Source organism: Equus przewalskii, chromosome 25, assembly GCF_037783145.1.
Source record: "Equus przewalskii isolate Varuska chromosome 25, EquPr2, whole genome shotgun sequence".
NCBI lineage: Eukaryota > Metazoa > Chordata > Mammalia > Perissodactyla > Equidae > Equus > Equus przewalskii.
Genome location: NC_091855.1, coordinates 21726665 through 21754640, shown reverse-complemented (window position 1 = coordinate 21754640; position 27976 = coordinate 21726665). Strand labels below are relative to the sequence as shown.

The window sequence follows — 27976 nt, the reverse complement described above, 5'->3', positions numbered from 1 at the left end:
CATTAAAATAATTAAAGCCCTGAAAAGTAAGTGGCACAAGGATGAGCTGAACAGATATTAACTATTAGACATTAACTATTCAGTCTCGAGGAGAGAGGCCTGTGACTGGCTCCAAAATTAAGAAGAACTTGACACATTTAATAGAAGTATTTAAGCATAAAGGATTGACTGTGCCTGCTTCCTTCAGAGGCCTTTCTTCTGGTTTAGGCTTCAGGCTTATCTGCCACTCTCTTTTAGTCAGGATGTTGGCTCAAGGCTGTTTAGAAGGAACTGGACTTAATTAAATCTTAGATAAATATCCACCTCGAAGCTTGTCTGCATTCCCACAGGGAGCAAGACGAGGGGAAACGACTTGCAGCGTGAGGCACTGGGGTTAGCTCTAACCAGCACTTTTATCTTTCCCTTCTCCACCTGGTTCCCAGTATAGACAGGCACAGAGAACAGACACATCTTTGGGTCTGAGCATTTTCCAAGAGCACCAAGCAGTGAGAGAAGCAGCAGGCGGTCAGGAACTCTAGGTCCAGGAACAGCGCAAAGGGGGTAGCTCAAGCTACTGCAGTGCAAAATGGCCCACCGACGGCCTTCACTGACAAGTCTTCCGATCTCGGCTCTCGGGGCGGGCAAAATTCCGTCATGCTCGAAGGCAAGGGAGATGGCTCAAGTGTCTCCCAGTCTAGGTGTCATTTAGCAGTGTCCAGAAATGTGAGTTGAATGCTCGCTTCCAGAGTCACGCTGGGGACCAGCACAGTGCGTGGCACAGTGGGGGCCCGATCACCCAGTCCATCCACATTCATTTCGCACAGGCCAGGATCTCTTTGTCACCCTCTGTACTAACTGCTGGGGAACGAGGGTGAACCGAGAACATCCCTGCTCTCCAGGGGCCCGCGCCCCACCAAGTGCGAGGGCATGGAGATAGGCAGGTGACGGACAGATGTGGAGAGGACAAAATAGGATCCCTACCATGAGGGTGCGTTTAATCCAAGCCCGGGAAATGCAACATGTAAACAGTTAAACAGTACGAAAGATAAATAAAGTTCAGTCCACCAGAATGGCACAGTGATTAACCGTCGAATGAGTGATGCAGAGAATCAAGAAGAGAAAACGCCCCCAAACAGAAACTGCTGTTACTAAGAAACAAGAGGCCCAAGTCTTGAGAGGGTTTCATTATTATCCATTTTTTTCCATAAAACTCATGAGGTAATGGCGCCTTCCTAACACTTCATTAATCAGCCTTTCAACAGCTCCATAAATTTCAAGATGGCTTTGTTCTCTATCTTCTCTTCCCTGCCTCCCCTCCCCCTCCCTAGAAAGCAGCATACTTCTTAACAGGCATGTGTTAAATGCAAATGCTGCTATATATCCAGAAATGAGGGAGTGCTTTTTTTTTCAATCGAACTTTCTCTTTACCATCCTAAGTGAACCAAGAGTGTAGTGCTGACACACAGTTGTTACATTTTCTGTTTTCCTGGGATGGCAGTCAGTTTTGTATATACTCCATTCTAATTACATAAAGCTGTGACGAATTCAAGGTCAAGTCCTTGTTCGCTCATGCCAAGCAGAGAGAGAGGGAATGTTACTCCTGTGGGAAAACATGATCCACTCTGCAGGATGATCTTTAAGAATTATGACGTTCAAAAGGCAGACACTGAATGGAATGGCTCAGTAGTGAACCCATTTATGGCAAAGGTAAGCTTTGGAATCGAGACCCAGGCTGACATTTTGGACTGTGTTCTCACATTAGCATTTGGGCCCAAGCCCAGCCCAGTCACTTTTCTGGGGCCCACAGGCTGGTGCCTTTGCTTCCTGCCTAGGAAGCGCATAGAGTTCCAAGGCCCAGATCTCTAGCAGCCTGCTTCCCAGGAGCTAATGGGGCATCCATCTGGTTGGGGAAATCAACCGGCAGTCAAGCAGAGTCTAGGGCAAGGTGGGCATAAAAGTTTCAATTTAGGGTCCCATTAGGGGGCTCACTGACTCTTGGGCCCACCACCCTATCAACCCCCCACCTCTGCCAAGCTTCATGGGCTCCCACTAGGATGCTCACCACCAGGGCAATCGCAATAGCCTTGGTACCCCTGGGGCCCAGCCCATGGTGGTTGAGGTTCACATAGGACTCCTCCATGTTCCGGATGAAGTAGGAGACAGGCACTACACCCACCAGTTTGCAGGCCTCCAGGTACAGCTCCTTTTGTCCAGTGGTGAAAAATTTCTCAGTATCTGCAGAGAAATATGAAAGTGGATGAAGTAGGGTTTCCCTTCTACCTTTGCTTTATCTCCCCTCTAACTCCAGGCCACGTGTGCTTCAGACTGGTGTCCCCTCTGCCTGAGAATCTTTCCCTATGGGTGTATGGCCTGGACGGCAACTCCAATTGGGAAGTCAGCCAGTGGTGGGAGAGGGAGATCTGAACCCTAGAAAGCCCCAAATGAACATTTCCCTTTAGGTAAGAGATAAGGCCCCTGGTTTTAGGCCCCAAGCTGTCCTGGGAGAAGAAGAGTGTGCCCAATGCCCGCCTTCCCGGGTTAGCCTGATCATCAGGTTGTGTGAAGGCCCTGCTCTCTAGCCCACCTTGGGCCAGCTCTGAAAGGCCAAACGGACAAAAAGCTGATGATATGCGATCGTCGAGGGAGTCTCCATTTCAGCTTTAGTTTTACTACCACTGTTAAACTGTTGTGAACCATGAATAAAGCTTTACTAAAGATTTAAAGAAGCATCAATTTATAAAAAAGCCCATGTGGGACAGAGCAGGCTTCCCAAGGTGACAAATCAGTGCGAGATAGAGACCCCCAAATCAGTCGGAAACAAAGGAACTTGCGTTGGAGTGGGCTTTCCTTTCTCAAAGACCTGAATTTCGTTTTTCCTAACAAAAAGGACTGTCATCTCTACTTTATCAATGACATATCTAGCCCAAGATTACAAACAGCTGATCAGCGCTGAAACCAGCGGACAGAATGAAGGACTTTGCCTCTCCATTCCAACCCCTCGGGGCCTTTGTCCCTTGGGCCTTAGATCCGCCTGGCTGGTGGTCAACGGGCAGTGGGCCTCCCTGGATTCTGGCTGCCCCGCAGCTGTGTCCTCATGAAGCAAGCCCCGTCGATGGCAGGGCTTCCCATGGGCAGCTGGGATCTAAGCCTGCATCTGTTTTTCTTTTGGAGCCCTTTGGCCAGCCCACCCCAAACATTTCCACGGCAGACAGTGAGAGCTTTGTTGGCGAAAGGACAACAACTTGATGAGGAAGTTGATTCTGCAGGCACAGCTACAAAGTGGCTTCTCTTTGGGACAGTTGTAGAGCACGGATTCTCAGCCTCAGCGCCGTGGACGTTTTAAGTTGGATGGTTCTCTGTTGGGAGGGGCTGTCTTGCACAGTGTAGGAGATTGAGTGGCATTCCTGGCCTCTACCCACGAGATCTCAGTAGCATCCTACCCCCACCGCCCCTCGCCAGTTTGCCAAATGTCCCCTGTGGTGCAAAATCGCTTCCAAGTGAGAACCACTGCTGTGTAGGAAAAACAGCACACAGTGAGGGACCACTTTCGGCTTCTCTCACTCTACTGTCCCCTCACCACCAGCTTGCTGTTCCCAACCCGGCTTATGTCTCAGGCCATTCCAGAAAGCCCTTCCTGCCCCATTCCCAGCCTCTCAGCACCAGCTGCAGGGCCACTAGGAGCCAGAGCAGCTGAGTCCCGGGTTTCTGTCCCCGCACAGAGTTGTTGGTGCCAAATTCAGTCATTGGAGGTTCCCATTTGCCAAAGCAGGGTAGATCGCCCCCAGCTTTGTCTTGGTGCAAAAGCTGCTCTGAGGCTGCAGACCCTGTCGAGCTGTATTCCCTGTGGTTACATTTTAGAGGCAGCTTGCAACTGCTGCGTTATCACTTGCAACGAGCGGAGGTGGGGAGGGGGAATGAGATAGATGCAGGAGCCTGGGACAAAACATCCAGCGTTCCTATCTGCCACCTCCGGCAACCAGGTGCAATTCCATGTTGAAAGTGACATTAGCAGCAGACTTGAAGCGGAAAAGAAATCAGAAAAAGAGCAACAAGCTGCTGGGGGTGGCGGAGGGGAGGTTGGTGTGGAGGGTGCAGTTGTGTGTTGACCTGAGCTGACCGTGCAGAGGAGCTTCCCAGTTGAATTCGGTAGAGCCCACCGGGCAGCCATCAGGACACAGGAGAGGGAGGGCCCCTGGGCTAGCCTCAGCCTGGGAAGTTTGAGGCTGGCCCATTAGGTGGAGCCAGTGTTGTTCGTGCCGTACTTCAGTGGTTTTTTGGGCACTTTCCTCCCTGGGGAAACTGGGAGGGAGAAGAGGGTGGAGAGGTGTTTGCAACAAGGAGTCTTTGCGGCAGCTCAGCCTGCGCCCCCACGCACCCAGGCAGCTTGGATTCCTCGAGGGAAAACATAGGGCTCTCAAGTAGGGGAAGCAAGAACTTCAGTGTGAGTAGAGGAAAGTCGCTGGGATGCAAGATGGGCTACAAACACTCCAGGGCCCCTGGTCTATGGAATGTGGAAGGCAGACTGGCAGGGTGGGGCGAACACAGGCTCAGCAAACATTGGCAAGCTCTCCGTGGCTTTGGGCAACTCATGCAATCTCTATAAGCCTCAGTTTCCTCCTCTGTAAAAGGCAGGGAATGATGTCTACCTCCTGGGACTATTGCAAAGGTGACAGAAGATGCCACGTGTGGAAACGTTTCGAAAACCAGAAATCCCTGTGCATTGATTGGTTCAGCTTTCATCAAGCTGATGTGGCCGCTCTGCACAGGAGGCAGGACACGAGCATGGGGCAGCTGCAGCTGCTGCCTCCAGGCTAGCTTTGAGGAGGGAATGGCGTAAAATTGAGCACAGGCATTTCTGCCACCTTCCCTCCGCAGGATGTCCCGCCAGGCAGCGCCACGGCCCACTGGGGAAACCAGATGTCTCTGGCGTCTGAGGAAGGAGGCCAGCCCCCAGCCCCAGCCTCACCTTCCATCTCAAGGTCTGTTTCTGAACTCTCGTGGGTTGGTTTCTCTTTTTCGACAGCCGGGGTGGCTCCGGCCTCACAGTAGAGTGTTTCGTCACTGTTCTCTGATGCTGCCACTGTTTCAGTCTCATCTGGAAGAAAAACTCATCTCCTTGATTCTGGAAATGAAACCTGCCAGCCTTTCAGGTGGAGCCCACTGCCGGCTTCCCTCTCTCTCTATTCCCCTCCTCTGCCACCCAGAACCTGGGTGCAGTCTTTGTCCCCCAGCCTCACGTGGCTCCAGGTGTTGGGGAACCGCAGGGTGTATAAGTCCTGTGGGGGGACTCCATTCTACAAGCACTCGCTCCCCAACACGGTGCTGCCTCCCAGCTGAATGGTCTGGGGGGTCTTGTGCTAATAACCCCCCGTGTTCTCTGGAGACTCGCTGCTCCTGCCCCCTTCCCCGTTTTGGGCCTGCCTCAAAGACTGGCTCCTTGCGCCCTTTTTTTCTCCTTTATGGCTCTGGTGGGGTTCAGGGTCTACTTTACTCTTTTGGGGAAAGAATAGGCACCAATGCCTAGGCTTCCTCAATGGCGGGCACAAATGATGCTGGGGAGGGCGAGGGGCAGGGCAGGGCAGGTGACTTGGATCAAATGTAAAATAAAACAGAGCAGGAGCAGTCCAGGAGCAAGAGGGATGACTTTGATAGCTAAGAATTTGACCTAGCTTCTCTTCCTTCCAGTTCGACATTTATGCCCACACAGAAGGAAGAGCTTGCAGAATCTCCCTGGGGTGGAAATCAATGGCTATGATTAAACACATGTGTCCTGAGCTTCCCTCACACCAGCCCCCTGCACTTGCTAGATGTGGTTTTTCTGCCACTGGACCTTTCAGAACTTAGCCAACTTGCTCTGTGGGTGGGCTGGGCATTCGTGGCGGGGGTCCCAAATTTTGACCACCCAGGGAAGACATACAGCTGTGTAGCCGTCAAACTTCACATCCAAAAGTGATGACTTTCTGAATCTTAATTTCCTCATTAGCCAAACAACTTTAGAATTCCATCCAACCAGTGGGGTGCTGGCAAATGTTTAACTGGCTCTCCAGACCAAAGGAAAAAAAAAATCCTGATTTGTAGTGTTAGCCAATTCAGGCGGTGTAAGTATTCCCAACATGGCTGACTTCAAACTACCAACGTGACATCCTCTAGCTCACAAAATGAAAATTTAAGTCGCCTAGAGCTGGTATGAGCCAATTCCAGCACAGCGTTGCATTCGACTCTCTCACTCCCTGTCTGGCAAGCCCTGAGGGCAAGTCAAGGCAACACATCATCTCAATTCTAGAGGGTCCCAGGTGGGGAGGGAAGGGGGCTTCAGGGTCCCCGTGGTCCCTGGATGGTGTGCTGAGGCAGCCCAGCAGGGCCTGAATGGTGAGAGATGGGATGCCTTTTCACCTTGTGTCTCAGGCTCAAGAGGTTCCTCATCGTCCATGGTGCCAGGGCCCTCTCGGGGGCTGCTGCCAGCTTCTTGCCACCTTTCTGCTGCTTCCTTAAGAAGCACACCTGTCCTTTTACCACTGTCTCAAACCTTGTACACCCTGCCCTCACATAGACAAATCCCACGGGGGCCTGTAGTTATCCTTCCATCCCAGCCAGCCCTGGGGAGAGTGGGCTTCGCTGGGAATTGGACATGCATGGATTGGACCCCAACTCCATCTGGGAGAGGTAGCTACTTCCCAGGATCATCAGGGAGAGTGGCACAGCTCTATTCCTGGGAGCCCTGTTGAAAGGATGCCCACCCGCCTGTGACTTTGTGACTTAGGAGCCACTTTCATTTCACTTTCAACATTCCATGACCTCACACAGTCATTGTGATCCATCTGGGTGGACCTGGCAACAGCAAGTCTCCCACCCTCTTGGTGGCTCTGGCAGTCATCTTTTCTCATATGTCCCCTGGGGCCAAGCTCAGGCTTGGCTGTGCGTGTGCAGGTGCTGTGGGGGGGCCTCTCAGTGGTGTTGTGTTTCCCTCTGAGTCAGGACCAAACCCAAGCCCCTTAATCAGGTGACTGTGAAGAGCCACCACCATGTTCTTCTCTCAAGGTGGTTGTGTTTCGGGTACGAAATATTTCAGTGATGGGTGAAGTCAGTTTTCTCCTACCCAGCTTCTTCCTTTTTCCTTTCCCCCTTGGGAGAGTATCCTCAACCTTGGAGCAGAAGATCAAAAGCAAAGAACGACAAACATATGTTCGATCACTACAATTTGCTGCAGCCAAAGCATTGTTCAATCCCAACGACTGGGCTGCCTAACTTGAAGCCATTCGATCATCGTTCCCACGCTTGGCCATTCTCACATGTTCTGGACTTAAAGTTCATTTGCAGTTTATTGTCAAGAGAATCTGGAGGCGTGCTGTTCCTTCTCGATAAGCTTTCAGCTCATCAACAGTCAGGTCAGTGACTAGAGGGCTTGGGGACATGAAAATCCTTCTTTGCCAAGCAGACAGATGATGAAGATCTAGACATTTGTGTAGGGAAAATATAGTTCGAACCCTGGATCAAAAGAAATATGCAAATCTGAGACGTCACTCATTCCTTCAGGCATTTATTCTGAAAACTACTTATGCAGCATCTGCGAAGTAGAAGGCACTAAGTTAGGCACCAGTATAGGGGAGGGGATGCAGACATGATTAAGACATGGACCTTTCAAGGCACGTATAATACAAGATAGAAGTTGACAGGGCCACCTCTAGGATGTGAGGGTCTTGGGCAAATATTTTTGGCAAAGCCTTCCTGTTCATATAAACAATTTGAATCACCCTAAATCAGAATGGCAACACCATTCTAGTGGTCCAGTCTCATGTGGGTCCTTGAAAGAAATACTGCACAGGCCAGAGGGAGTGATCATGACCTAGGTTGACTTGGTAGAAACAAGTCCTGGAGACCCTTGGGACATCTGGTCGACCCCATGCTGGCGCAGAGGCTAAGAAAGTGTCCTTAAAGGAGAGAAATGGGGACCAGAGTGTAGGTAGGTCCTGGTCTAAGCTCTGGGTGCTCCACCTGGCCAGCACCATGTGGTCTCAGGTACAAAGAATTAGAAAACTGGGAGGAAGGCATTCCAAATAGCTACCAGGCAGAGGCACCGCTCACCAGGGTTTAAGGGCAGTTCTGGAAATTGATAAGGGTCATGAGGGAGATTCTCCGCAAGTTCAAGGGAGGGTGAGGTTTCTCCATGCTGGGGAGCGTCCATGGGCTCTAGACTAGTAGAGCCTTGGGAAAAGGCATCTCTGGGAATGCAGGATAAAGGAAGGCAGCAGAGCCCAAAGTGGATTTGGGGGAGTAAGGGGTGCAAAGGGTAACATGGAAAAGGGAGGCCACAAGGACCAGAGCAATTTCAGGGATGGTTTCAAAGGCAATTAAAAGGCAATAAAGATGCACTGAAGATTATTGAATAGGAGTGTGATTTAATCAGAGCTTTTTTTAAATGGCGGACAGGAATTTTTTTTTTTTTTTTTGCACAAAGAGCCAATTCTAGAGAAATAAAAATTTTCAAGAATCATAATTTTAAAATTTTCATATCTTTTTAAAAAATCATGCCATGTAATATCTACAACTTCTTTTTATATATTATTATTTTAAAATTTTCTCTATTACTGAAGGGTATCCTTTTTTTAACAAAAGTTTTTATTTTGAAATAATTTTAGATTACAGAAGAGTTACAGAAATAGTAGAGTTCCCATATACTCTTCACCCAAATCCCCCTTATCTTAACTTCTTACATAACCATAGGAAAAATGATCAAAACTAAGAAATTAACCCTGGTACAGTACTACTGACTAAACTATGGACTGTATTTTACCAGTTTTTCCACTGATGTCCATTCTTTGTTCCAGGATCCCACGTGGCACTGTTTATCATGTCTGGTAGAATCTTCCGGTCTATGACATTTCTTCAGTCTTTCATGACCTTGACACTTTTGAGGAGTACTGGTCAGATATTTTGTAGAATGCCCCTCAGTTTGGGTTCGTCTGATGTTTTGTCATGAGTATTGGGAAGGGTACCAGAGCTGCTGTGCCCTTCTCGATGCATATTGGGAATACTCGATGGTGATAAGTATGACATTGATCGCTTGGTCAAGGTGGTACCTGCCAGGTTTCTCTACTGTAAAGTTACTATTTTCCCCTTTGTAATGAATACATATTTTGGAGAAGATACTCTATGCAAATATCCTATTTCTGTTTAAGCTTTTTGCTCACTAATTTTAGCATCCATTGATGGGTCTTGCCTCAACAATGATTACCGTGGTGCTCTACAGGTGATTTTCTATTTCCCTTCTACATTTGTTCATTGGAATTCCTCTGTAGGAGAAAGTGGTCCCTTTCCCCCATTCGTTGATTTATTCACTTGTTTATATTAATGAGGGACTCATGGATGTTCATTTTATTTTTTAGGTCACAATACTATCATTTATTTTGCTGTTCAACTTCCAAATTTGGTTAGGGGAGCTCATTCAGGTTGGCTCCTGTGCCCTTTCGACATGCGTACTCCTCTTTTTATTTTTTGATCCCTTCCTTCTTTTCTGGTACCACAAGAATCAACCACTTTTCCAAGGAGAATGGGAACCTGGATCTGGGCGCTGGCATGCTCATCACCATTGGGTGGTCACTGCTTCTAGTCCCTTCCAGTGGATAGAGCTAGGAAATCTATGTATATATGTATACTAACCCATGCATAACACACATCTATGTTTATTTCTATATCCATCTATCTGTATATATATTAAACAAAAACCATGAGTGCATACTGATAGCTCTGACTCGAGTCCAGCACCACAGGAGATTTATGCCTTCCTCCTTTGCACGTTGGTCATTTTCTTCTCCTCAAGAAACTCGGCTCTCATTTTCTACAATATATTTACTTATTTGTTCACCTCTAGTATACATATAAAGTAGTTTCTGAATTGCTAAACCACATCCCTGGAAACAAATTTACCACCTAGAGTACACTGTTTGTTAGTATATAGTTTCGTGTGTGTATTTCTCCTTATGGTGTCCAGTCAAAACAATTTTCTCCCATTCTTTAGGTCAACTCTTTCTTCCCATCCCCTTCAATGTGGTTAGCTGACTCATTTGTAAATGGATTCCTTTGTCACAGTCTGCATTCATCTTCCTCCCATTTCCTGGTTGATTTTATTGAATTTACAAACAGTAACATCACTCTCTGTGGTGCACATTCTATAGGTTTTGACAAATGCATGGAGTCATGTATCCACCACCATGGTTCCATTCAAAATAGTTCCATCACCCTAAAACTTCCCTCATGCTTCCCCTTTATGATTAACCCTATCCCCCACCCTAACCCCTGGCAATCACTGTTTCATTTTCCATCCTTGTAGTCTCACCTTTTCCAGAGTCACAGAAATGAAAGCATATAAAGTCTAGTTTTTTGGGGTCTGGTTTCTTTCACTTAGCAAAATGCATTGAAGATTGATCCATGTTATTGCATGAAGCAGTAGCTAGAGTTTGTTGAAGAGTAATATTCCATTGTAGGGACGTACCACACTTTATCCATTTGCCTGCCAAAAGACATCTTCATATTTTCTCTCTCTTGTGATTGTGAATAAAGCAGTTATAAACAATCTTACACAGGTTTTGTGTAAATATAAGTTCTCATTGCTCTTGAGTAAACACCTAGGGAGTGAAATTGATGGGTTATATAGCAGATGTATGCTTAACCTTGTAGTGAGCCAGCAAGTTGTTGAATTCAGAATCCATTCTGAATTCCCACTGGGAACAGATGAAAGCATCAGCTGCTCCATGTTCTTGCCAACACTTGATATTGCTGGTTTTGTTTTTGTTTTGCCATTCTAATAAGTGTGTAGTGGTATTTCAAGGTGGTTTCAATTTGCATTTCCCTAATGACTGATGATGTTGAGCATACTTTCATATGTTTATTTGCCATTCATATCCTGTCTTCTTCACTGTTTAGATTTTTTGCCTATTTTAGATTGGGTTGTTTATTTTCCTATTGGGTTTGAAAGTTCTTGATATATTTTGGATATAAGGTCCCTTGTCAGAAATGTGATTTGCAAATATTTTCTCTCAGTCTCTGGTTAGGTTTCTTACTCTTGACAGTGTCTTGCATAGAGTACAAATTTTAATTTTGATAAAGTAAAATTTTATCAAAGTTATCAATGTTTTTCTTTTATGGATCATGTTTTTGGTGTCATATCTAAACTCTCTGCCTAACCCAAGGTCATGTAGATTTTCTCCTATGTTTTATTCTAGAAGTTTTATAGTTATAGCTTTTACATTTAGGTCTGTGATCCAGTAAAAGATTTTTTTTATTCTGGTAATCTATACTGTCACAAAGTTTACCATTTAACTCTTTTTTTTTGCTGAGTAATATTTTCCCTGAGCTAACATCCACGCCAATCTTCCTCTATTTTCTAGTACGCAGGCGGCCAGCACAGCATGGTCACTACAGAGTGGTGTAGGCCCGTGCCTGGGAACTGAACCTGGACCGCTGAAGTGGAGCACACTGTACTTAACCACTAGGCCACTGGGGCTGCCCCTCCTTTAACTCTTCTAAGAGGACAATTCAGTGACATCAAGTATATTCACAATGTTGTACAACCATCACCACTATCCATTTCCGGAACATTTTCTATGATCCATTTTGAGTTAATTTTTGCATAAGGTGTGAGGTATAGGTCATTTGGCATGTGGATGTTCAAATGTCCCAGCACCATTTGTTGAAAAGACTGTCCTTTCTCCATTTAATTGTCTTTTCACTACTGTCAAAAGTCAGTTGACTATTTGTATCCTTTTGGTTTTTTTGTGGGGTAGCATTTGAGAAACCACATAACCAGCATGCGCTATACCATCTCATCTAAATGTTGTACTTTTAAACTACCAGTTTGTGAGACGAGCCCCCATGGCGCTGCGAGGTAGCCCTAAGGTGCTTAGTGGGTGGGAGGTGAACTGACTCTCAGTTAATCCACACAGCAGGGGCAAAAGAGACCGTCCCAAGGGAGGAGGGGAGCTATGATTTTGACTTGAAACAAGTCAAAGAGAATGTCACCCAGGGCAAGGTATAGCCAAAAGCTAAAAGAAAGATAAATTTCTTTCTTTATTGCCAATATTCCTGCTACAACACTTCCACTAGTGGGAATCAAGACAGAGGTACCCTTTACTATCCTATAAACTACCATTTATACAGCATTTATAAGTGCAGACACTGTTCTATGGACTTTACGTGTATTAACAAATTTAAATTGTCTATCTATTAGTATGCTATCACGAGATTCTATTTTTATTCTCATTTTACAGATGACGAAACTGAGCACAGAGAGGTTAAGTAACTGGCCCAAGGTCACACAGCTAGAACGTGACAGAGCTGGGATATCAGTGAAGTCAGTCTGGCTGCAGAGCCCATGCTGCCTCTCTGCATTGACCCCCTTTCTGTTCATTGAACATGATGAGGTTGTTCCTTACTCAGGGCAACTGCTTGCCCATGGCTCAGAAGGGTCTGGGCTCAGGTGATGTATTTTAGGAGTTGGCAGACTAGTCTGAGGACCAAATCTGCTTCATTGCTTGTTTTTGTAAATACAGTTTTGTTGAAACACAGTCATGACCACTCATTGAGGTATTTCTGTGGCTGCTTTCATGCTACAGGGGCAAAGTCGAGCAGTTGCTAGAGAGGCCTGAGGCCTGCAAAGCCAAAATATTTCCGATCTGGCCCTTTAAGAGAAGGTTTGCCCTTATATTTGATGGCCATTAGCATAAGATAATTACTGAAGGGCCTAGCTTTCCAAGGGAAAGAATGGAGAGGAAAGAATCAAAGAAAGGTGGCAGAAACCGTATTAGGAGGCAAGATGAGGAAGCAAGCACAACCAAAAAAAGAAATAGGTGCCGTTATTATTAGATGTAATAATATCCAATTCTATGCAAGAGCTGTTTTTTTAAAATGAGAGTTGTAAATCAAGTCAGATTTCAAATGTGCAGGGTCTTTGAAAGAAAGGCACTTGCCTTTCAGAATTATTTGTAAAGCAAAAAAAAAGCTTTGGAAAATGCAAAGAAATTCCCCATTATGTGTCTACTTTTGCAAGTTTGGATCTTATTATGCTTGGTTTCCTTAAGAAACTGAAGCTCTTCAGAAAGACGAATTTCTCATTCATTCGTTCACTCATTCAGTGTGTGGAAAGCCCTGGCACTGAGCTGGGCAATGGGGATAGAGTGCTCAACCTCACGAAGTACACAGTTTACTGAGGGATACTGATGAGTAAACAGACAGTGACCGTGTTGAACCTGGACTGAGGCTTCTGGTCCAGACTGGCAGCTGTGGTGTGTCTGTGTGTACGTGGGCGTTGGAGATCTAGGGAAGCTCCCATGAGGAAGGAGTGTCTAGGCTGAGCCTTGAAGGTCCATTAGGCAGGAGCCAGGTGAAGGCAGAGGGATGGGGTAGAGCCGGTGGGGGAGGAGAGGCATTTGAGGCTGAGCAAAAAGCATCCAGGAAGTCCCTACAGCATGTTGAGGGAGACGCAGGGAGTTTAGGAAGGCTGGAGTGTGATTCTCGTTGTGGGGAGAGTGGTGGTGGGAAAGAAGGGCTGAGAGATGAGCTGGGAGGTGAGCAGAGGCCAATGGTGAAGGCCCTTCAATGCTACGCTAAGGAGTTTGGGCTGTATTTTGAGGATAGTGGGGTTCGCAGAGAGGTTTTAAGCAGCAATGTGACCTGACATGATTCCTGTAGTAGGAAGACTGCTCGGCTGCGGTGTGGAAAGTGGACTGAGGGTAGGAGAAGGGGCAATACTAGTTAGGAGCGGCTGCAAGGATGACGTGGATCACTGAATAAACACAAAGACAAGCCACTTGGACTTGGGGACAGATCAGATATGAAGGTAAAAGGGGAGAAGACAAAGCAGGAGGCCACGACTGCGCCATTCATAAAGAAGAGGACAGAGGGGCTGGGGCAGTGTTCTTTTGGGGGACGGTGAGGGAAGGTGGTGAGTGCAACTTTGAGTGTGTTGAGTCCTTGAGGTATCTCTGGGACATCCTTGGAGAGGTCCACAGGCAACAGGATTTATGAGTCTGTGGCCCAGGAAAAGGGTTAAAAATTTAGATGAGTTGTCCATCTATAGACAGTATTTGAAGCCATTGGAGTGGTGAAAATTTCTCAAGGAGGGACTTTCAAGGAAGAAGAGGAGAGAGGCCAACGATGAAGTCCTGGGAACACCATCATTGAAAGCGGGTTGTTCAGATGAACAGAAATGAGAGACACTACGACAAAATGTCCACAGAGTTAGAAGGAAAACAAGAATGTCGCAGAAACCAAGGGAAGGAATCTTACAAGACGAGGAGAGTTATGCAAAATTACAGAATATTCAAGAAATAATAAAGCCTGGAGTGTATCCGTTGAATTTAGCAAGAAGGAAGGTATTGGGAACTTTGGTGGGGGAGTTTCAGTGGAGTTTTGGGGATAGAAGCTATAGTTTAGTGGAGCGAAGATGAATGAGAGGTGAGGAAGTATAGACAGCAGGAGCAGACAACTCTTTCAAGAAGCTTGGCTGTGAAGGAGAAGTTGGGAGACAGAGGGATGGCTGGAGGGGGACACGGGCTGAGGCACGGCTTCATAATATAGGAGAGATTTGAGCATGTTTAAATGTTGATGAGAAGGAGTCAGGGACGAAAAGGAGAGGGGTGAGCAAAAGACCATGTGCTCTGAGGAGGCAGGAGGGACGGGATCCCAAGCATGGTGGAGGGTCAGCCACTGTGTTGGGAGGGAAGGAGGAAAAGGTAGTTACGGATGCTGGTCAGTGTGTTGGCGTGGCAACAGGAAGTAAGAGTTTTCATTTGGTGGTTCTACTTTTTCTTTAAAGTTGGTAGGGAGATGATCTCCAGAGATCAAGAAGGGAGGCGATAGGACAGCAAGTTTGAGAAGAATGGTCATCGTGGAAATGAGAGAGAAAGCTAAAAAAGAACACAGGATTCCTGGGGAGGGTTGAGGGCTGAAGTGAGGTTGGAGATGGGACCAGCACACTATTAGCTCCAATCCGTGTGGCTGGTAATTTTATTTGCCCGTGCTCAGCAGCCCAGATATAAGAGGCAAAAAGGAGAATGGTTTTACTGACCCAGGCAGGTGTAATCAAAGAACAGTAGGCAAGAGAGTTGATACTGGGCAGAGAGTGATTTAAAAGATGGCTCATGGGGATTCCATGTTGGATAGAGAAAGAAATGATGAGTGAGGGGAAGCCTGAGGACAGAATAGGGAACTCAAGGATTTGATGGAGTTAAAGAACAGATGAAGCAGAAGTGAAAGTGGGAGAGGCAGAAAGCCATGAGCTGATCCATCAGAGTGGGTGAATTCATGATTTCAGAGATGGAGCAGTACCCAGTAATGACACATCAAGGCTGTCTGAAGTACAGAGGGAATGAGGTCTTGAGGAGATGGTGACAATGAGCTTCTAGGATTCGGGATGACTCATCCACATTGGTGGTGAGAAGACTTGAGGTAGGGAAGACGGTGAGTCCAGGGCTAGAGTCTTCAATGCAAGAGGAGGACTGGGCCTGAGGTCAGGAAAAGACAAGGGTGAGGCTGGGGTAAACATTGATGAGTGCTTGATACATCTCTAATGAATACATGAATGCGTGAATCAGTGAATAAGTGAATGAATGAATGCATCAACTCAGACCGGTCTGACACATTTTGGGAACATCTAGCCATAAATCCTGAGATTCCCAGAAGAAACACTAGGCTCAGAGAAGCCAAGTTACTAGGAGTGTACAGGTCTCGGGTTATCAGCAGAGTTGAACATAGGCAATTCTTTACAGCCTAGCCTAGCTGAGAGGCTGTTTGAGCCCTCTAGTCCTGCGTGGGTTCTGTGTGGTAGCCACCAGCCCCTTGCAGCTGTTGAGCACATGAAATGTGGCTAGTCTGAATTGAGCTGTGCTGTCTATGTCAAACACACACTGGGTTTTGAAGACTTAGTCCAAAAAAAAAAGAACATAAAATATCTCACCTTTAAATATTGATGACATGTTGAAATGCTAAATTTTTGGATATATGGGTTAAATAAAACACATTATTAAAATTAATTTCACCTGCTTTTTTTTTTTTACTTTTTATATGAAACTTCTAGAAAATGTTAAATTACATATGTGGTTCACATTATATTTCTCTTGGGCAGCACTGCTCTAGGCCTTGGTCAGTAGCCTCTGCAATCCTGAAGGAAGCCCCTGTATATTGCACGTGTTCAACCAATAAATTAATAAAGGCACCACGTTGAACTTCCACACACACCTGTTGACATAAGTAAAATCTGAACTCTCAAGGGCTTAAATTTCCTATAAACAGGAAATCTCCCTCTAAAAGAACATTTTAAATCCCTTAAAGTATTGCAAACCTCCCACTTACCTTGTAGATAGGTCTGCATCCTTGAAACCACTCCACGGTTGATGGAGATGTTTGTCATTGCCTTCATGGTTATCACAGTTGAGATGAATTGAGGGGCTCATCTGGTCTCTCTTCTTGGAACGTTTCTGACGTGATGAGCTCCACATGGTGCAGATTATACCTGTACTTTTCCTCTGGGGAAGGCTGAGGCTGCCTTTCTCCAGGCCCAGTCTCCTTGGAATCTGCAGTTATGGCTTGCTTAGCAATGCCATATTACAGTTTGAAAAGCCCTTATTTCTGCCAGAGATTGTGGAAGATGACCCTACTTAGCGGTAGCAGAGCTGTTTTTGACCTAAATTCAAAATATGTAACAGTAAACACTGAGAGCTTATGCTGGGTGAGAAAACGGAGGCTCCATGAGGTCCGGTGACCTGAGAGGCTCCATGGGTAGGAAGTGGCAGAGCCAGGATCTGAACTCAGATGGTCTAACTCCAAAGCTTGTGATTCTCACATGATCCTCTGCTTTCCAACATAGCTGCTTATGGATCAGGAAACAAGAGGGCATTCTTATTGACCTCAGGAAAAGCCTCTGAAAGAACATTGCATCAGTTGGCCTGACACATGTTGCCTACACATGCATCGAACAGCCCAGCTGAGGGTAGGTCCTTTAGCAGAGGTTCCCAAACTGTACACCAGAGGAATCCGGTCAGTGTTGAAGGGCCCCTTTCCGGACCCGTTAAATGAGAATTCTGGGAGTAGGGCCTAGGAATTTGTATTTTTAAGACATTTCGAAGAGGATAAGGGAATCCTCATTTCACAAAATGATAAACATAATCTCTAGATAAGTACCTGGATTAAGGATCTGATTTGGAACTTGGACTTCTGGGTAACTACTGGGACAAAATGGAAGGAAGGTACAAGGAAAGTCTACTTAGGCCACATCAAAGGAGTGGGCCTGACTTCAGGGCCTCCTTAGGTGGAGCTAACACTTCTGAGTTAGTTTCTAAGAGGCTCCCCAACCTTCAGATGGCCCCTGGGGCCTGTGTGTCATCTTAGGCAAGGGCTGTTGCCTGAAGATAGACACTGCCTCTCAAGGTAAGGAAAAACCGTGGGAAGGCCACAATACTGACTCTCTCCTTCTTTCTCCTTTTAGCCTCTCAGTGCTATGATGTACCCGGCTGGTCCTGGATCTGGTGACTCCCCAGAGGGCTTCCCTGAACAACCGAGGCTCCAGCCACAAATTGGAAATTGCACAGCTCAGACACTGGGTACTGAAATTGGGAGTATTATACAGTCCTTACTTCTTCAGAGTGTGGTTGGGGCAGAAGATTGAAGGTGGGGTTTGGCAGAGACTCAAAGAGATGGCTGGGTAGCACAGATGTGATGGGAGACCTGATCTTCCTTTCGTGACATATGCTTTGTTCAGTCAACAAAGATTTACTTGGTCCCTACTACGTGTCTGACACTGTTGTAGGTACTGTAGAGATACCTCGATGAAAACCAACCAACCAACCAGGCTTGGTCCCTGCCCTTGTGGAAGTATTTTCCGGCCCGTTTCTTGACTCCGTTACCAATGGGACACCCCCTTTTTTCCAAATTCGGTAAAAAGAGGGTCAATTTGGAACAGGACGGGGAAGGAGACAAAGGTGTGGACTCAATGTGTGACCTACACCTAAGCTGGGGAAGACGGTAGAGTCAGGAAAAGGAGAAAAATAGAGAAGAATTCGCTCTCTTTTCTGGGCTGGGAGGGGTGAGATTACGAAGTCAGGGCTGGGTGAGGCCTCAGAGAAAGTTCTCCCTCCCCCCCCCCCCTTATTTTACAGATGCGGAAACTGAGGGGCGGACAGGTTATATGGTGGACCCAAGAGGGACCCCCTAGTTAGGCGGCAGAAGTGAGAATAAAACTGTGGCCTCAGAATAATACTATGCACGCGCCAGAGAGATGCTTAATTTTAAACTCCGGCGCTCCGATGGCAGCCGGGAGCCGGGCCGGCCTGTTGCCATGGGAACAGGCTCCCCGCGGCCGCACACGTGGCCCTCAGCTCCCAATAAAGTTGTTGTTGAAGCGCAGCGCCCCCACGTGAGGCGGCCCGGGGGCGGAGTCGGGGGCGGGGCGAGTGCGGGGCGGAGCTGCAGGAGAGCCTGCGGCCGACGCGAGGCTGGGAGGTGGGCGCGGGCGCTGGCGCTGGCGCGGGCGGCCGGCCATGATCGCGTCGTGCCTCTGTTACCTGCTGCTACCGGCCGCGCGCCTCTTCCGCGCCCTCTCAGGTACCGGCCCCGCGTCCTTCCCGGCGGGTGCCGGGCCCGGGTCCGCCTTGGCGGGGCCCCGCGGAGCCTGGGCGGTGTGGGCGCGTCGGACCTCGACCCCCGTCCCCCGGCAGCGCCCAAGTGCGCGGAGGCGGCCGGCGGCCCGGGGCGCGGGGCCTGGACCCCTGGGCGCCCCGGCCTGGCCGACGACCCTCGCGGGCCGCCCCCTCCCCACGCCGGTGGCCTGGTGGCGTTGGGCCACAGTTAAGGAGAACGGGGCTGGGGAGAGGCAGGAGCCGACCCTCCCTCTGGCCCGGGGTTGCAGAGATGCTCTGGCGCCCGCTGAGTCACTGCCCTGGGAGGGGAGAGGGTGGGCACCTCGGGGTCGGGGAGGATGCCCGCATCCTCCGTGGAGAGGGGCTGGTGGGCCCTGGGGTCTCCCGGGTGCAGACCTGGACGTACCTGCCTTCCCCTGGCCTCGCTCCACCCTCACCTTTCGCTGCTGCCTGTCTGCTCTCCTGGCTCAGCCTACTCTTTGGTTGAAAAACGGATGCTCAGAATCCGATGTTTACACCTCAGCTTTGAAGCTCTCTCCGGTGCGTTGAGGGAGAGATGTGGCGGCGTGGAGGCAATGTCCAGTTGAGACCTTAGAGGGAGGAGAGATTTATTCTTTCACTTCTTCCTGATCTGCCTGCCCTCCCCATTCCTAGTCTTTGAAATTCCCGAGGCTCCTGGAAGACCATCAGTTCCTCTTTCAGATCCCACAGAACTTCCAGACTTTCTCTGACAACTTAAGGAGCAGAACTAAGAGGGACTTTCTTAGAAATAAGAGGTCCAACTGTGCATTCCGTGCTTTTCCTTTCTGGAAGTTTACACCGTGTGTGTGTAATTTATGATATATATATTTCATATAAAAGATTGTTTATTTTTTACTGTGTGTCTGCCAGTAGAATGTGGGCTCCAGGAGGCAGGGCCTTGTCTGTTTTGCTCCCTGCATTTCTAGTGCTGGCACACTGCTCGGAATATAGTAGGCACTCAGTTCAGGAATATCTTGTGTGTCCATGCTTCTCAGGAGTGAGAAGCTCCACAGAAGGAAGTGTTTTCAGAGAACTAAAGCATATTCCTTTAACCATGTTGCTGTCATTTCTGGAACTCTTCCCATGTGCATAATTGCAGCCTTAGTGGCCTCTACTAGTCCCGATGTTTCTAGACCAGTGGGCAGAGTTTTAGGGATCTCAGAGGAGGGGCTACCTACCCCTTCCCCCCGCCCCCACACCTGTTAAAGTAGTCCCGCTTGTATTAACTTTGTGTATTTGGTTTCTACAGAATATTTTCTTTTTTAATAAAAGGATTCTGCTGCAGAAAAACAAACCACCACCACCAATGAAAACCTAAGTTTGAAAGCTGGTAACCTCACACATGTGAACCCAAGAACCTCTGCCGTCTGGTATACGTAGAGGATATTTCAAGGGCAGGGAATTAGCATGTCCCTGAGACCAAAGCCAGCAATCTAGCCCCTGAGTTTAAAGCAGAGTTTCCCAAACTGGGCGCTGTTGACACCTGGGCCTGGGTCATTTGTTGTGGGGCTGTCCTGTGCATTGTAGGTTGTTCAAGAGCATTTCTGTCCTCTAACCACTAGATGCCAGTAGCACCCCCATAGTTTGACACCCACAGTGACTCCAGACAATGCCACATGTCCCCTGAGGGCAAAATCGCCCCTGGTTGAAAACCACGGGTTTAGAGGGAAATCTGCATAGGCCGTAAATAAGATAGTGTCTTTCAACATTGGAAACATTTTGAAAATTTTCTTGCCTTAAAAAAAGATAGAGTGATCAAATGATTCTCTGGTGATCGCAGGTCATTGTCCTGTGCTGTAAATAAGTGATTTAGTGTGTCGGGGGGTGTTACTTGCACCAAAATACTGTGCTTGGAGTTGGGGGCTGTAATTTCAGAGTGAAACTCTTGCTTTCTTGCCTGTTGGCTGTCATTTGTGGCTGGTGTAGCAGAGAAATGACAGCTGTCTCTTGCTGTCACTTGGTAGCTTCTCATTTACAGCCTCTGATGTATTAGGGAAGGGGAAAGCTGATAATGAAGTTTGTGAAGATTTATGAGAAGAAATCACTTTGAGAAGAGGACCACGGACCTTTGCTAAGATTTTGAGACAACTTTTTGTCTACTTTAGGATTTTTCTTTTGGAATGCATTCATAGCTGAGGAGATTTATGGAACTAGAAAAGCTCTTGGAGACTGTCTAGTTCAAACTTCTCTTGTCCTCATGTTATGGTCAAGAGTGAGTCTATCTGACTAGGGGCATTGTCCAGAGTCATATCGTTTTGTTAATTTTGGTGTTAGACCGTAACCCACACTTTTGATTCATGGTCAAGCGCTGGTTCCAATGTAACATGGTTCTTAGAATCAGAGAGTCGATGTTTAATAGAAGTTTTAACTTCCAGATAAACAGGATGTGGTTATATGTGATCGTCTCTGTCCTAGGTTATGTGGGCCAGCCATTCTTTCATTCATGCACTGAATATTTATCAGATCCCTACCATATAAATTAGTTAATACGTGTAAAACACGAGAACAGTGCCTGATACATAGTAAGCCCTTCTCTCATGATGCTGTTCCAGGCACTAAAATGGGCAGGCTCAATGATGGTACAAAGACCAGCAGAGTGGATATGATTCTTGCTTGTGTGGGACTTACATTCTAGTTGGGAGAAGAGTGTGGGTTGGGTGATGCTGTCATCTTAACATGGTATTTTGGCTTTCTTCTTAGATGCTTTCTTCACATGTCGAAAAAATGTCCTCTGGGCGAAGAGCTCGTCCCCCCAGGTAGAGGGCAGCTTTGCCATGGCCCCTCGGGGCCCTGACCAGGAGGAGCGCGAGGGCCTGCTGCAGCAGTGGCGAGAAGAAGGGTCGAGTCAGGTGCTCTCGACTGTGAACGAGGGTCCCCTCGTGGATAAGGGACTAGCCCAGAGCAGTCTGGCACTCCTGATGGATAATTCCGGAGAGCAGGCTGCTGCTTCAGAGGACAAGTGGTCCAGCAGACAGCTGAGTGACCTGCGGGCTGCGGAGAACCTGGAGGAGCCCTTTGCCAGGGAACTAGGAGAGGAGCCACTGCCAGAGGTCGAGGGCCCTACGTGGGCAGCTGTCCCCATGCAGACCGACCCCCAGTATGCAGACTGTGCTGTCCTCCCAATGGGTGGCCTGGCTGCAGAGCAGTGGGAAGAGGACCCCGCAGTGGTGGCTTGGAGCATAGCACCCAAGCCGATGCCCCAGGAGGAGGCTCTCATCTGGCCCTTTGAGGGCCTGGAGCAGTTGCAGCCTCCCCAGATGGAAATCCCATATCACGGTGAGTCTGACAACTGGCTGTGTGCACCAGGGCAGCATGTTGTGTCAGGTGTGGGCAGAGCCATTGCTAAAGGGAAGACTCTTTTGTGGGGACCTCTGCTGCTGCATTCTGTTTTTCTCAGAATCTCGCAGTATCAGATCTAGAGGGGCCTTAGACATCATCTCATCCAGCCCCGTGATCTCATACGTGAAATAAGCACAGTGCGGAGAGGTAGCGGGACATGCCTAAAGTCGCATAGCTAGGGAGCAGCAGAACTGAGAGCAGACCCTAGTTCTGATTCTGCATGCTACTGTTTCTCTGGAGGTGACCCTGGGGCTCCCTGGGGGTAGGGATGGAGAGCTCTCGGGGCCTCCACTCTCTGCCTCAACGAGAAGAACTCCAGTTTTGTCTGTATTACATAGTGGGCTTCCATGAAAATTTGAGGTATGAGTTCCGTGGTTCGCACAGGTTTGAAATCCACTGTGCAGCTCCATGCTCTAGGGGAGGTGGGGAGGCGTTGTGGTCTCTAGCTACACAGGCTTCTTCCAGGTTTAGAGGCCAGAAAACACCCAAGGCTGAGATTACTCTAGAAATGTCTTTAACTTCTGTTAAGCACATTCATCTGAGTGATTCCCCAGAGACCCAGGGATTTATCAAAAGTAAGAACTTGTCAGCCTATATTTATTGAGCATGGACTAGGTGTGAGGTACTGTGCTAGGTACTGGGGATACAGTGGGGATACAGGCCAAGATTGTCTGGCTTTGTTGCCCTTACGGTCTAGTCTGAGAATGTCCTTAGAATGCTGCTCAAACTGCTGCAGAGGGATGGGTGATAGGGGAGATGAGAAAAGGAACTTTACTCCGGAGTGGAGCTGGCCTGTGGATAACGTGTCCTTGTTGTGGACTTCTTCCCAACCCCTTTGCAGAAATCTTATGGCGAGAATGGGAGGATTTCTCCGCTCAGTCAGATGCTCAGGGCCTGGAGGCGGGGGATGGTCCTCAGTTCCAGTTTACTCTCATGTCCTATAACATCCTGGCCCAGGACCTGATGCAGCAGAGCTCAGAGCTCTATCTGCATTGCCACCCGGACATCCTCAACTGGAACTATCGCTTTGCGAATCTTATGCAGGAATTCCAGCACTGGGACCCTGATGTGAGTGAAGGGGGGGACGCGCTGTCTTGCATTTGCTGTGGCTCTGGCCTGTTTCCCAGTGCTCCTAGAAAATGAGTTCAACCCCATAGTTGTTCATATGATTGGAATCCTGCCCAGGCCTGGAGCTGGCCTACCTGGAGTGAATGAGTCTCTGGCAGATGTTGAGAAGACTCTCCCCAGGTGCACAGTTCGCAGCACCTTTCTGCAGGGAGGGAGCCCGGAGGGATTCAAGGAGCGGGAGAGTCCAGCGCACGCGTCTGGTCTCAGCTTCACTCTGGGCCCAATCTTGCTGCTGGTGACTATCTAGGAAGAGTCAGCCCTGTGGGAAGTTTCAGTGTGACCCTGCCTGAGACCCGCAGCAGCTTCCCCCCGGGCCTCGGCGCCTGCTCCTAGGGTGGGAGTCACTCCACACTCTGAGTACTCTGGAATGACTGGTCTCCTTGTCAATTTCCCAGATCCTGTGTCTCCAGGAAGTCCAGGAAGATCATTACTGGGAGCAGCTGGAGCCCTCTCTGCGAATGATGGGTAATGCAGCCCCCTGGCATGTTGGCCAGTCTTTCTTCCTACAGCCCTGTCTGCTGTCTCCTGAAGGCACCGTCTTTTTCTTTTGTCTCAGTAAACCCTCAGTCTCACTGTGAGCTGGCTCCTTCTTTGCGTGGGTGAGAAAGAAAGTAGAGTTCTGCAGTTTTAAAGCAGTTCTGACCTATATTGCTGTTTAATCTTTGAAGTCACCGACCCTGTGAGGCTGACTATGTTACCCCATTTTACAGTGAGGAAACAGGTTCTGAATATTTGTGTGACCTGCTCAAGGTCACAAAGCTACAAAACTAGGACTGGTGCACTGGTGCACTCATCCAGTTGTCAGACTCACCGTGATATGGGATTTCCATCTGGGGAGGCTGCAACTGCTCCAGCCCTCAAAGGGCCAGATGAGAGCCTCCTCCTGGGGCATTGGCTTGGGTGCTATGCTCCAAGCCACCACTGCGGGATCCTCTTCCCACTGGTCTGCAGCCAGGCCACCCATTGGGAGAACAGCACAGTCTGCATACTGGGGGTCGGTCTGCATGGGGACAGCTGCCCACATTGGGCCCTCGACCTCTAGACTCCATGCTTTTCCTATCAAGTTATGTTGCTTCTTACCCTCTGTCTCTCCTTCCCCTTCTAGCCATTCAGTCATCTAGTTGCAACTGTAAGGGAACCTCTGCAGACCCAGAATTGGCAGGGCAAGGACTTCCCTTTACTGAGCAGCAGGAGCAGAGCCTTAGGCGCACGGGCCCGGGCTCCTGCCACTGGTTGGAGAGATTCAGGCTTCAAGGACTCTGACCCGTCTTGTTGGTGGGGTGTTCCTTGCAGGCTTTACTTGTTTCTACAAGAGGAGGACTGGGTGTAAGACAGATGGCTGTGCTGTCTGCTACAAGCCCACGAGATTCCGTCTGCTCTGCGCCAGCCCTGTGGAGTACTTCCGGCCTGGTTTGGAGCTTCTCAATCGGGACAACGTGGGCTTGGTGTTGCTGCTGCAGCCACTAGTCCCAGAAGGCCTGGGGCAAGTGTCGGTGGCCCCTCTGTGTGTGGCAAATACCCACGTCTTGTACAACCCACGCCGGGGCGATGTCAAGCTGGCCCAGATGGCCGTTCTCTTGGCTGAAGTGGACAAGGTGGCCAGATTGTCGGATGGCAGCCACTGCCCCATCATCTTGTGTGGGGACCTGAACTCCGTCCCTGAGTCACCTCTCTACAACTTCATCAGGGATGGAGAGCTCCAGTACCATGGAATGCCAGCCTGGAAGGTGAAATGAGGGAGGCTGCTGTGGGGATGGGAACACAGCCGAGGGAGAGGTTCGGGTGCTGGCGTCCAGCACTGCTTCTGTGGCAGGGACCTCAGTTACGCCTGTTCTGGCTCTCTCTTGCTTTTCTTGTTCTGTTGAATAGCTTGTACCCAAGCCTGGAAGTGAGGAACTCTTGAGTGCCTTGGGTATATTGGAATCCTTTCTGTTTTTCATTAATTTATTTTTAATTTATAAGTAATACATAAGTATATCCTTGCAAGAATTCAAACATTATAAAATAAGACCAAAGCCCCTTTTATTACCTGCGTTCCCCACGTCTCCCCTTAGAATTAAGTAATAACTGTTCGAAGTTTGGTGGTGGTCTTCTAGATCGTTTTCCATGCATTTACAGTGATATCTGTGTTCATGTTGTAATATGTAATTGTAATCATAATTTACATTTATGAAGCACTTACTGTGTGCCAGGTGCTATTTTAAGTACTTTGTGTGTATTAACTCATTAATTTTCACAATTTCTATTGTAGTTTCCATTTTATAAGTGAGGAAACTAAGACATTGAAAAATTAGGTAATTTGCTTGCTTTAGGCTATGCAGGTAGTTAGTGGTGGAGCCAGGATTTGTAACCAGGTGGTCTGGCCCCAGAGCTCTTGCCCTCCAGTACTGTGCTGTGATTGCTTCTAACAGCTGATCTATACTCTATCGTGTGTGTATCTATAAACATGGTATATTACTGTATGTTTCATTTTGTAGCTTGGTTTTTCTCACTCAACAGTGTGTATGTGGATCTGTCTCATTTCTTTTAACTGCTGACTGTTGACAGCATAGCAATCCCATGGTTTTATCATTGTTTGTTTGGCCCCCCTCACGGGCTTTCAGCTTGTGCTGATTTCTTTATATGTCACTTAATCTCCCTGTTCCTCTGTTTTGCCCCTACTGATCCAAGTTATTGCTTAACTTTTGGCAAGGCACAGTGGGGAAAGGACACAAAGTGACTGAATTATTGTTGAGCACTTTCGGCTTTTATTTTAATGAGGTTACTCAAGCGCCAGCGACGTCCTGGTTGCCATGTGTGCAGAGAGAGCATCATCCTGCCAAAGGTGGCTGTAATCAAGGAGCTCAGGGAATGGGAAAAAGAATTTACTGAGTGCCTGCCGTGTGAGAGGCACCATTAGGCATAGAGGTTAAGGGCACTCATTTTGAAACCAGACAGTCCTGAGTTCAAATCCATGCTCTGCCGCCTTGGGCAAGCTACTTAACCTCCTTAAGCCCCATTTACCTCATTTATACTTTGGGGATATAATGGGACCAACTTCAGAGGGTTTATTTTTGTTTGATGGATTAAATAAGATAATGCACATAAAGTGTTTTCTAGTTCCTGCTTCAGTAGTTGGGAATACTTATTATCATCAAGATTCTTAATTGTATGTGGTGTTGTTACTCCATTTTATAGTAAAGGATATTGAACCCAAGAGAGTAGAGTTAAGTAACTTGCTCGAAGTCACACAGCTAGTAGATGACCATTGAGTCCCAGGTCTGTTTTACCTCAGATGGCGTACTGAAAACTGACTTCCTTAACGGGCAGAGAGGTTGTTCATCACTGCTCTCTCCCCAGCACTCAGCTGGTGTCTGGCACATAGTTGGCATTCAGGTATTTATTGTTGTTAAATGAAATAAAGGGGATTTTGCTGCACATGTTGGAGATATGCAGATGACTCATGTTGCCGACTGTTTCCCCTCCTGCGTTCTGTCTGCTCCCAGGATGCTCACTGTCTTTGACCGAGGACGGGGATGTAGATACGGTAAAGTGCTTTGGTGCATTTCCCATTCGGTTTGACCCTGTGGTTTCCCAGTAATAGGCTTAAGATGCTAGACCTCGATGCAGAAGATCCAAAGATCAGGATAACCCTTTTCCCACTGGAAGTTAAAGCCCTTGAAAGTTGATGTTGCCTGTGGAGAATCGTGTAGATTTTTCTCAGGTGAAATTTAGGGGACCAAATGTTCTCACGGGTTCTGTTCTCTTTGACTTGCACACCTTACTCTCTTACCCCCATTCCTGTCTCATGGAAATTTCAGTGTTTCCTGTAAAATAAAAAAAAAAAAAGTAGGGGTTTTAATTAGCTCCTTATTGTTAACCTTCCCCTGAGACTTATGTGTTTTGCTTACATTGTGTATGTAGTGTGTGATTGTGTGTGTGTGCTTGTCCACATGCCCCAAAACATGGGCTGTTTCCTTTTTCCATCTTGGTTTCTTCATTCCCACCTGCTCTTTCCTTGTAGGTATCTGGACAGGAAGACTTCTCCCATCAGCTTTACCAGCGGAAGCTGCAGGCCCCACTATGGCCCAGCTCCCTGGGCATCACTGACTGCTGTCAGTATGTCACGTCCTGTCGCCCCAAGAGAGCAGGTGAGCATGCGCCACTTTCTTGGTTGGCTGTGCCTCCATGCCCATTTTGGAAGAAAGCTGGTACCTCAGTGGCAAGAGAAAGTGTAATCCCTTCAATTCTCTTAGCAAGTTCCTCTGTTTTCCTCACTGTCCTCCTCATGGTCACCCGATGATATGGACAAAGTTACATCATAGCGGTTGGAAAATCTCCTTGTCTTCAGAGCCAGACTTCCTCTGTGTCCCTGTGCCGGAGGCATCGGTGCTGAGGAGATCTCAGCAGGTGGCTCTCTTCCTTTCTTTCACTGTTTGGCTCTTCCTGGTTTACAGAGAGACGGAAGTATGGCCGAGACTTCCTGCTGCGTTTCCGCTTCTGCAGCATCGCCTGTCAGCGACCAGTAGGACTGGTTCTCATGGAAGGAGTGACAGACACTAAGCCAGGTAATGGAACTAAGCTTGTTTTCTTGGTCTTTCCTCTTCACCCCTGGTATCTATCAGTTATGTGGTTTCTTGGTGTTTGCTAGGTATAATTCTTAGAGATCAGCTTCTGGTAATATGTATGCTTAGAAGGAAGGTCAGTGGAGTTCACTGGCCATATACATACATGGATGTGCAATGTGGTGAGAACATGGGCCAGGAAGCAAGGGACCTAGTTTCTAATCAGCTCTGAGACCTTGAGTAAGCTGCTAATGACTAGCATGTATGTAGTATATTTAGGAGAGAAGATACATATGATGGGGCTTTGAAAATCATAAGGTGACAGTAGTCCTGCTCGTC

At 47.9% G+C, this 27976-nt stretch overlaps 2 protein-coding genes across 15 annotated transcripts in view; one reads left to right on the top strand and one right to left on the bottom strand.

Moving 5' to 3' along the window:
* Positions 1-6761, bottom strand: part of LRRC74A (leucine rich repeat containing 74A) — a 30951-nt gene extending 24190 nt beyond the window's left edge. For all 4 annotated transcript variants that reach the window (XR_011532792.1, XR_011532793.1, XM_070593266.1 and 1 more), the window contains exons 1-3: positions 6373-6761; positions 4946-5074; positions 2042-2214 (exon numbers count right to left, since the gene is read on the bottom strand). Coding sequence is in view for 2 of the 4 variants with exons in the window: in XM_070593266.1 (XP_070449367.1) it covers positions 2042-2214; positions 4946-5074; positions 6373-6409 (339 nt within the window). In the remaining 2 variants the exon portion in view is untranslated. The remainder of the gene's footprint in view (positions 1-2041; positions 2215-4945; positions 5075-6372) is intronic.
* ANGEL1 (angel homolog 1) overlaps positions 1-27976 on the top strand; it is a 66547-nt gene that overhangs the window by 23703 nt on the left and 14868 nt on the right. For 4 of the 11 annotated variants that reach the window (XR_011532788.1, XR_011532790.1, XR_011532791.1 and 1 more), the window contains exons 1-7: positions 18407-18570; positions 21327-21902; positions 22807-23033; positions 23489-23558; positions 24387-24820; positions 27097-27223; positions 27530-27640. Coding sequence is in view for 4 of the 11 variants with exons in the window: in XM_008536322.2 (XP_008534544.1) it covers positions 18507-18570; positions 21327-21902; positions 22807-23033; positions 23489-23558; positions 24387-24820; positions 27097-27223; positions 27530-27640 (1609 nt within the window). In the remaining 7 variants the exon portion in view is untranslated. Of the gene's footprint in view, positions 1-6781; positions 7365-17455; positions 17571-18406; positions 18571-18945; positions 19146-21326; positions 21903-22806; positions 23034-23488; positions 23559-24386; positions 24821-27096; positions 27224-27529; positions 27641-27976 lie in introns of those variants that run through there. The other 7 variants (XM_008536315.2, XR_011532789.1, XR_011532787.1 and 4 more) reach the window with 7 other exon arrangements.